We start from the raw sequence: 10,516 nt of genomic DNA, 5'->3' as shown, positions 1-10,516 counted from the left end.
TATGTAAAGAACAAGAATACTGGGAGAATTCTTTATGTTTTGTATGCATCATAATGACCTTTTTATACCCAAGTAAGTCACCTCCTTAATTAAATCTTAAATTAATAAGGTAACCCTATTATAATAAAACTACAAATCTTATAGTACCTTAATTACAATTATACTATAAATAGATCAACGTTGTTACAATTAAACTAGAATAGAGTTCCGATTACATCTCAATGTATCCGGTTTCAATAATATCTCAATGGTGCTGGCACTAAGCTTTATGTTTTTCCTTTGGCAGAAAACGTCAAAAACAAGAAGGGTTCCAAGCGTGTTTGTCAAAAGCTGTCGTTTTATAATTGGGAAATCCATTTGCCCCTTTCAGTCGTTGAATCATGCATATGGTGATGTATTACATTTTTAGTATAGATTATGTAAAAAACTTTTTACACTATTTAACCGAAGAAGGAAAAAGGAGAAAAGTTCAGGCAATAGGGGTTGAATACACCTGGGAGCAGTAGAAATTGCATATAAGAAAAATTCATCAAATCTTAGAAGAGCTTTTTAAAAGCTTGAGCGAACACTAATTATTATTTAAAAATAATTTTTAAATTGATTAATCAAACAAAAACTAGTTTGTATCAAAAGTTTTTTTTTAAACGCTTTTCAAAGTAAGTTGATGTTAGAGCTTCAAACAGACAAAATAATTTCTTAAAAACGTTTTCTTAGAAAAAAAGAAAAAGAAAAATAGTCTCCTAACTCCCTCTGTTTTAATTTAAGTGGTTAGTTTGATTTGATACAAAATTTAAAAAATAAAAAAAAATTTTAAATTTTGTGATCCTAAATTAATGATGCATATAATATACTAAAATACATTAAACTTGCCGCGTAAAATATTTGAAGTGTCATTTATTAAATATAGACTTAAATTGGGACGGAAGAAATATACTGACTCAAAACAATAGTTTAAACGGCAATCATGTGGGAGGTGGTGTGTATTCGACGGAACCGACTAATCCTTGCATCGCTGCTAAAACTATGCAACAGTTGTACCTCGGCTCTCATATAATTGTAGATTTGACTTTATTAAATACTCCACCCCCATATTAGATTTCCACCTCTGACACACAACGCATACGTGCATTGTCGTTTTAAATTAAATATAACTTTCCTCATATCCAATCAAAACGCGCCACGCGGGACTCCTTCCATTCTCCACATAATAATAATTATAACAATAATAATAATAATAATAATAATATAATAGCAATAATAATTCTCACTTGGACCCAATTTAAGTGTCTTATTTACTTTTTTTATCTTTTTTCAAAAGAGTGTCTCATTCTAAAATTCTAATAGTAAGTTTTCCAAGAAGAGTCTCTTTCTTATATTTAATAAGTTTTTCAATTCAAACTTCCTACATGGTAAATTTAAGATTACAAGATTTGACCGACTACACACATATTTAATTTAACTATGAGATTCATCTCCCTTTATTTCTCAAACTTTGTGTCCAATTAAACTAAGACACTTAGAGTGGATGACAAAAGCAATAATAGTAGTAGTAGTAATAATAATAACCTCTCTAGGCAAGGTAGGAGTAAGCTCTACAAACATTCTACCCTCCGCAGACACTACTTGTGAAATTAATTATTTTTTTATTTATTACATTTTAAAAAATGAGTTATTCACTGTAAAGCGATTTAGTGACACCGAAATTTAGTGACTTTTGTGTTAATATACTCAAAATTAAGTGACTTTTGTGTTAGAAACGATAATAAAGCAACTTTTATGGGGAAAAATGATAGTTAAGTGACTATTTGTGAAATTTAGCCAGATTTGTTATTGTCTAGTGCAGTTTTACGTGTTGCATATTTTAGCATTTGATGAGTCTTTCGTGATCTTTATGGCTAACCATACCGGCCAAAATATTAAATATCCACTGAAGACTAAAAGTCAAAACTTTTGACAAATTAAAAGGACCAAATTATTAATTGCACACCAAAGACACATTGTTAAATTTGAACGTTTATTTGGACATAAAATCTTTATATTTTTTGACATAAAATTCATATATTTGGACATTACGTCAAAAGTATTATAAGTCACAATAATTGACAATTCAAAATATTTAAAAAATATGTGAAAACTTGTAATCAAAGAAACATCTATTTGAATTTCGAAATTTAAAAGGTGTCACATAAATTGGACGAAGGAAGTATTTGATGAAGACTAAGGACCCGTTTGGCCATGATAATTTTTCACTTTTTTTCCGAAGTTTTTTTTTCACTTTATTTGAAAATCAACGTTTGACCATGAAATTCCAAATTCAACTTGAAGTGGAATTTAGAAAACATCTAAAATCTTATTTTTACTTTTTTTCCCCCACTTTTTTTCACTTTTAATACGTTTAAATAACTAAATGTTTTTTATAAAAACTATAACCAAACACAACTCCAACTTTAAAATTTCAAAATAAAGCGAAAAATATTTGATTTTCGTGGCCAAACACCTACTAAAAGTATTAACTTTTGGTAAATTAAAAGGACCGAACTATTAATTACATACCTAAGACACTATGTTAGAACTTATCCAAACACAAGGGACAATTTCTATCATTTTCCTTAATAATATAGCGCGTGAGCACTCGCACCATAGCACAAAGTGCGCATATCGGCCATCCCGCAACCTTATTTGGTAACCCCCCAACTCCTTCTCTCATTAATTAGATTCTTTCTGTAGATTTTTGATCTGTTTTTCGTTGCTTCTTCATTAAGTTTTAATTTTATGTTATAAATCGTTGATTAAAGAGTGTGTGTGTGTATAATTATTTCATATACGAATTTATTTGAAGGAATATACATTTTAGGAGGCTTTTGAATTAATTGTATTGTTCAACAATGGCCGCACCACCGGCAAGAGCTAGAGCGGATTATGATTACCTCATTAAGCTTCTTTTGATCGGCGATAGTGGTAATTATATCTACCCCACATTTTAATCCTTTTTCACATATCACAAGTTTTTTTTTTTTTAATAATTATTTTGGAATATTACCATTAGCTTTTGATTTTTTTTTTATTATTATTAATTTTTCGGATCTATGGCTGCATTTTTCAGATCAGTGATTTGACTTCTATATGGATCTAGTGTTTGCTTGGAAATGCATTTTGTTTGTGGAAAATTACGCTCGATGTCTACTAGGAGAAAATATTTACGCCACATAGCCCATATTTTAAGTTTGTTAACCTGTTTAGCCCATATTTTGAATTTGTTACCCCATTTATCCCATTTTTTGTGTTTATTACCAGGTTTAGCCCATATTTTAAAGTTTTTACCCGGTTTAGACCATATTTTAAGTTTTTACCCGGTTTAGCCCATATTTTAAGTTTGTTACCTGGTTTAGCCCATATTTTGCATTTGCTACCCTGTTTAGCCCTTTTTTGTGTTTATTACCAGGTTTAGCCCATGTTTTAAGTTTTTACCCGTTTTAGCCCATGTTTTAAGCTTGTTACCTGGTTTAGACCATATTAAACAAAGGTTGATACATTTTGCTTCATACTTTTCCCCAGGTATAATGTTGTATAATATTGTATATTGGGCTACGTGGCGTAATATTTTATTTTGGGCTGTATATTTTTTAATATTCTCTTTTGTTTTTTTTTTCGAGTTGATCTCAATGCGTTCATGTTTTTTGGGTTTTTTTTTTTCCTTCTAGATTTGGTTCATTTTCCTGCGAATGCTGTTCAGGTAATGACTTAGCATGTTAATTAGCTAGCAGGTTTGATATATTTGTACCTGTGACATGACTAGGATTTAGAACAGCATTTCAAGTGTGGTTGAGTGCACAAGAGTAACTACTGGACAAGCATTGATTACCGTAGATTATTGCTGAATGGAATTTGTTGTATTACTTGTCAAAATTAGCCTGGATTGTTACCTGGTATTATTTCATTAGCTGGTCCCAAATTCAAGAAGGTTGTGCTTATGTTGAAGAATAGCTTAAATGTGGTTTCATTATGATGAATCCTCTGAATATTGAATGAAAAGGATGGATCAACTGATCCCAACTAATTAACTACAACAACATACTGGGCCCACAAGTGGGGTCAGGGGAGGGTAGGGTGTGCGTAGACCTTACCCTACCTTGTGTGAGGTAGAGAGGTTGTGTGAGGTAGAGAGGTTGTTTCTGATAGACCATCGGCTCAGAAAAACGTTTTCAAAGACAGGATTAACAAATACAAGAGTAAAAGCTATAGTGAAAATACTGTAGAAAAGAAAAGTACTAACAACAAAAATTTTAAAGATAACCCATGTAAAAGAAACAACAGTAGCAATGCAATTGAAGATAATAATAGAATAATAATAATGATACCGATAAGTAGAAGAGGGAGCAGACAAGATACTCTAAGCTAGAACCATGCTATCCGACACGAAAGGGAGAAATTGCTCGACTACCTACTAACCCTCTATCTTAATCCTCGACCTCCATGCTTTCCTGTCTATCTAGGTTCATGTCTCATGTCATGTCTAATCATCTCCCCTCAATTCTTCCTCAGTCTACCTTTACCTCTCCTTACACCTATCACTGTCAATCTCTCGGACCTCCTCACTCCTCACTGGGGAATCTGTGCTCCTCCTCTTTACATGCCCGAACCATCTAAACCTCGCTTTCCGCATCTTGTCCACCACTTTGTTCCTAATCTTATCTCTCCCAATGTTCCCACACATCCATCTAATCATCCTTATCTCTGCTACATTCATCTTTTGAACGTGTGAATTCTTAACTGGCCAACACTCTGCCTCATACAACATAATTGTTCTAACAATCACTCTATAGAAATTACCTTTTGAGTTTCAATGGCACATTCTTATCACATAGGACATCGGATGCAAGCCTCCATTTCATCCACCCCGCTCCAATTTCCTTGCATTAGTGACCCAGGATACTAATTAGACATGGTTAATTTATTGACTATTTTATCAGGGTCTATCATTCTAGTGAATGTTTGACAGCTTGTTATCAAGAATTGTCAAGAAACGGTTGCCCTCCTTCATATTATAAAGAGTCTCAGGATGAACTTCTCTCTTTACCTTTTACCATCTTATAAATGTCCGGAGATTGACTAAGCTGCTGGATTAGTTAGCCAAAGGAATTGGCTTGTGGTTACATCTTGCTCCTAGACCTTTGTCTTTATCCAGGTCTCTCTTGTACCATAGATGCAAATAACTCTATAAACAGATTAACAATGTCTTTCAGGAGGATTAGGCTATCAGCAGCCTGCATAATAAAAGCAGGAATAACAGTATTGGCTTTTGTTTGCATCAGTTACTCTATCTCTGATTAATGGAGAAAATCTGGCATCATCTGGTTATCTTCTCAGTGTGCAACTGTGTATACTTTTCAGGTTAAGTTGGTTGCTATAATCTTTAATTATGCCGTCTATTGTGGTTGTTTCTGAAGTCAATGAATAGGTGGGCCTTTGAACTTGAGGAGATGTACTTTAGCTATTTACTAGGATCTTTTACCTTTTAAAAAGAAGTTATTTCCTAAGAATCTAAACAGATTTTGATTAGCTCAGTTGCTGGGAGATAATCTCTGCATTACCAGCTAGTATCTTATGTGGAAGTATCAGACATTACCATATTACTTTCTCTGTTGCATCCATGAATTTATGTTCCTTCAAATTAAATACTAAATACGTATGAGTTTTAGATCTTGGATCTTGATATTGGTAAAACATGATTTTGAAGAATGACAGAATGCTGTACCAAATTTATCTGTTGTGTGTCCTGTTTGTTCTGTACATAACTGGTAATGTCCGTGCTCAGTAGGAGGTGATGATATTGTGCTCCTGTGACTAAGAGGATTCCTTTATTCTGCTTTCTGTGTTCTCGGCAGTTTGGCGTTTGGTCCATACAACATTTCTATTGTTTTTCTGCTGTAGTAGTGGCATGTAAGCCTGTGAGGTGGGGATTACCGTGATTACTGTTTATCGCCTAAAGTTTAGGTGGGACGGGAACTTCCATATGGTTTATTTACCTTTTTGTTTAGTGTATTAGGTAGGATGAAAACTTCTGTAATGTATTTATTTTTCTTTTCTTTAGTGTATTGCCTAAAGCTAGTTGAGAACTGGAACTTGTCTTATATCTATTCAGCAAACCTATATTTGGTCTCCTTTTCTCTCGGAAGTTCTGAGCTTCTTATTCTGCATCTTCTTCTTTGCACTTGGAGTTTATGTAATGTCTTTGCATGACTTTTATAGAGAATGATTGTGTATTGTTTTTGATATAACCTATTGTTTCTTTGATGTCCGCACTGCAGGTGTTGGTAAGAGTTGCCTTCTTTTACGTTTCTCTGATGGTTCCTTCACCACAAGCTTTATCACAACTATTGGGTGAGTTCTCTGCCTTAGTTACACTTCTGTGGTAATTGTTTCAGAACGCCCTTGAGAATTATGTACCTGGTTTTTCAGTGTACAGTTACTTCTCAATGCTTACATCTATTTTATTTTTTTCAGAATTGATTTTAAAATTCGGACCATTGAGCTTGATGGAAAAAGAATCAAGCTTCAGATATGGGATACAGCTGGTCAGGAACGGTTTCGGACTATCACAACTGGTATGTCATTATGGTTGTTCATTGGTGAAAGTTCTCATGGTGTTTCATCAAGGTTGTTATAAAAGGAGTTTTGGTATTAGAGGTCGTCATGACTGCAAGGAGTTCTCTCCATTTTTGTTTTCTTGTTATTCTTTCTTCCCCTTTTGTTTCTTCGTTACATTTTCATGCGGCCCTTTATCTCTTGCCCCCCTTAGAAGAGATTCGATTATAATTGATCTTCTCTATCTTTTGTTTTTGCAAAGTTGAATTAAGCTTGTGAATCCTTACCCCTGTGCCTATTTCTCATCTTCATCAATAAATTGCTCAGTATTAAAAGGAAAATCTGATCTTCCTTAGATCTGTGTGCTTTGTTTACCTGTTTTCTTATTGCTGCTTCTTTTTCTGATTGCAAATTTCTTCAGCTTACTATCGTGGAGCCATGGGTATATTGTTGGTGTATGATGTTACTGATGAATCCTCCTTTAACAGTAAGGTTCTTTGTCCCGATTCTCTTATAATCTGAGGTGCAGTTCATATGTGAATGCTCACCCTTTTTAGGACTTCGGTGAAGTGACTGCATCATTCCATAACTCGATCTGCTTTCTCTCCTTTGTACAGTAGACTCATTACTCCCTCACTCAAGTTTTTCTTTTTCTTTCTTTACTTTTCTCTTACTTTTGTCCCCTTCCGTGTGGATGGTTTCTAATTGTTTTATCCTGCCTGCAGACATTAGGAACTGGATTCGTAACATTGAGCAGCATGCCTCAGACAATGTCAACAAGATACTTGTAGGAAACAAGGCTGACATGGATGAAAGCAAGAGGGTATATTCTTGTTTGGACGGATTCTTTACCTATAACTTTTCCTACTCCCTTCCCGTCCCCTTCTGGGCCCTGAGGTTAGCAAGATGCACAATAACCCAAATTAGGAAAGAAAAGACAAGTAGTTAGAAATAAGAGAAGTTTGAAGGTTCGTGTTTTACTGAAATCTAATATTTGGCCAATATGAACCTTTTGTAGGCTGTCCCTACCGCAAAGGGTCAAGCACTTGCGGATGAGTACGGGATTAAGTTTTTCGAAACTGTAAGTATGGTTCAACAACCTAGAAAGAAATGCGGGTAGGTTTGCCTGTTCTCAGATTACTGTTATCGTGCAGAGTGCAAAGACAAATCTTAACGTGGAACAAGTTTTCTTCTCAATAGCGAGAGATATAAAGCAAAGACTTGCAGACACAGACTCCAAGGCTGAGGTGAATAACTTGATCTAGTTGTTAAGTTCTTACAAGTTATTTTTAGAACAGTAGGGGTACGGAGTTGTGAAGATAATCAGATATCTTTCGTAGTTTTGTTTCCATATACTGAATGCTCATAGTTGATGTTGCAGCCTTCAACGCTCAAGATTAATCAACCAGATGCAGGAGCTGGAGGTGCTCAAGGTGCGCAGAAATCAGCTTGCTGTGGTTCATAAAAATGGTTTGAAGATTGCAGATGCAGTTTCACTTGCTGGGCTTTAAATCCATCAAGAAAACAAAAGCATAAGCTGGAGGCTATTTCGTTGGCGCTTGTAATATCTTTATTGGTCATTCTTTGAAGTTTAGCGTGTGAAAGATAGGGGATGACTTATTTCAGAAGACAAATTTGTTGCTAACACCTTTCCAGTTTCCTTCTCTGCTGGACTTCATTAGCTCTGAAGGACCTGTGAGGCTGTAACCTAGCTCTTTATGGATCTTATGTGTACGCAAATACAACTTTTATGATTAATACCTGAAACTTGTTACTTGTGGAAAGTGGTTGATTTACTGCTAGGGTGTTCCCACGGCTTGATTATTGGAGCAAATCTTGGATTAATGAAGGTGCTTGTAAAGGGGGAAAAAAGAATAATTGAAGCATTTAGTTTGGCAGCACAACTCACATTAACTCCGAGCGAAAGCCATTTTTCTGTGCGGCTTGACCCTCAAATGCACTGGTCTTTGATTTTTGGCCCTCAAATTAGTGGTCTTTAATTTTTGTCCTTCTCATGAATCCCCTAATATCATGAGGTTTGGGGTTTGAATTTTGGCTTAGTTAAAACAAAAAAGGGACAATTTCACAAGATAGAGTTTTGCAGTAAAGTTAGGCCTATTCGGGTCAAAATTATGCTTTTAGTTAGAATTTTATTCAAAATTAGGCCTTAAAGCTTAACTTTTGCCCAAAATTAGGCCTATTCATGCAAAAGTTAGGCCCAAAAGTTAGGCCTTAAGGCAGAAATTTATAAAATTTCAATAAGTAAGGGGAAAAAAAAATTGTGGCAGAGCTTTACCTTATGCCTTGAGGCACAGTTTTGAAGGAAATATTCTGCCTTAAGGCAGAGTTTCGAAAGCAAAACTCTACCTTAAGGAGTAGAAGCATGTAAAACTCTATCTTGTGATTTTTTTTAAATTTTTGATTGAGCGAAAATTCGAACCCAAACTAAGAAATTTTTAGCGAAGGACCAAAATTGAAGACAGACAGTTTGAGGAATAAAAATTAAAGACCAATGCCTTTGAAGGGAAATCGTGCAAATGACCCAACAAGAAACATCTAAAGTAGGTAAGGAACATTCCATTTGAATCATCCAATTCAAGTAGAAAGCACTCACCATTTACAGTTTCTACTTCAACTATCACCACAGCCACGAATGCTTAATTAAAAACAGAACAAAAAACAATCTTTCAGGTGTGTCTGGTATGGAAAATGTGGTTCAATTTTTTCATGTTTGATTGGTCAATTTTTGAAAAACATTTTCTTTAGAAAAATAAGCTCCTTTAAAATGAAGAAAATGACTTTCGTAGGGAAAACAAAGTCTTAAAAGTGACATTCCACATTGATTGTGTCCTTTCCGTCCTCCAACATGTTTCTTTTTTAACCCAACCCCCTTAGCCCCCATCCCACCACCACCCCATCATTAAGCCTAAAACCTACCATTTCATAAAATAATTTGAACGTGAAGGGTGTCCAAAGATCAGCCTTGCGTTGTCAAATTGCTCGCACAAATGCGGATTTCGGGGTGGTCTTTAATTTTTGTCCTTCAACATTTTCGATGCAGTATAATTTAAATTTCGCAAGACATAGTTTATGTTTAACTTCGGCATATGTATTATAACATCCACATAAATTATATCAAACAAGGCAAAACTTTCAACACTCAACATAATTTGAATAATACTACAAAATTTATGCCGAATAACTTAGACCCTTAAGGAATTTATGCCGAGCATGGCAAAAATTCAGCTTTTGAAAATAAAAAATGTATGTCTTGAGAAGTAGGTCTCAATATTTTCACTAAATAAATAGTAGGAGTAAAAATTAAACATATTAGGGACAAAAATTAAAGACCAACGTGTTTGAAGAACAATCCGCACAAAAAAAAAAATGAATTGCTAAATATCCAAACATTTTTTTTTTGCACCGATTGACCTTCAAAGGCGCTGATCTTTAATTTTTGGCCCTCGAATTGCTTGTCTTTAATTTTTTTTCTCTTCGCTCAAAACAATGATTGAAAATACAAGGCAGCGAACGACCATGCTCACCCTAAAGATTCGGAGATAATGCTGAAGCAATTATCAGCCACGTGTAACAGAAGCAGATCCAACCTGATACTCTGCATTAATAAAGGAATGCAGCAAGTGCAGGCCAGTATAATGAGAAGCACAGCGGCCTGACTGAGCGCCGCCCCTCTGGGAAGTCCCATCTCAACCACCAGATGATGTCGGAGTCCTTGACGGTTGATAATCCCGCCTGAGTCGGGGACATCTCCTAACGACATGCCCAACCCCTCCAGAAGAATAACAGGTAATAGGAGACGAATGCTGATGCATAGAAGCTGAAGACCCGGACGAAGCAGCCCTGTCCACTGGTCTGGAGAACGAACTCTCAGGAGCTTTCTGCCTGGGCGGCTCACTAGGGGAAGCCTGTA

At 35.2% G+C, this 10,516-nt stretch overlaps 1 protein-coding gene across 3 annotated transcripts; it reads left to right on the top strand.

Moving 5' to 3' along the window:
* Positions 1 to 2,553: 2,553 nt before the first annotated feature.
* LOC132600861 (ras-related protein RABE1c-like) lies at positions 2,554 to 8,369 on the top strand. Of its 3 annotated transcripts, none has more exons than XM_060314285.1 (9): positions 2,554 to 2,682; positions 2,840 to 2,958; positions 6,309 to 6,381; positions 6,505 to 6,605; positions 7,007 to 7,072; positions 7,311 to 7,408; positions 7,604 to 7,666; positions 7,740 to 7,832; positions 7,967 to 8,369. In XM_060314285.1, the coding sequence occupies exons 2-9, from the start codon at positions 2,886 to 2,888 to the stop codon at positions 8,048 to 8,050; spliced, it is 651 nt and encodes a 216-aa protein (XP_060170268.1). In that variant the 5' UTR covers positions 2,554 to 2,682; positions 2,840 to 2,885; the 3' UTR covers positions 8,051 to 8,369. The 3 variants fall into 3 exon arrangements, with proteins under 3 accessions (XP_060170268.1, XP_060170269.1, XP_060170267.1); XM_060314286.1 differs by having other exon boundaries at positions 2,633 to 2,682; positions 2,855 to 2,958; XM_060314284.1 differs by lacking the exon at positions 2,554 to 2,682 and having other exon boundaries at positions 2,689 to 2,958.
* The last annotated feature ends 2,147 nt before the right edge of the window (positions 8,370 to 10,516 follow it).

Source organism: Lycium barbarum, chromosome 6 (assembly GCF_019175385.1).
Source record: "Lycium barbarum isolate Lr01 chromosome 6, ASM1917538v2, whole genome shotgun sequence".
NCBI lineage: Eukaryota > Viridiplantae > Streptophyta > Magnoliopsida > Solanales > Solanaceae > Lycium > Lycium barbarum.
Note: the sequence above shows the minus strand (reverse complement) of the source record. Positions and strands in the feature narration are given on the sequence as shown.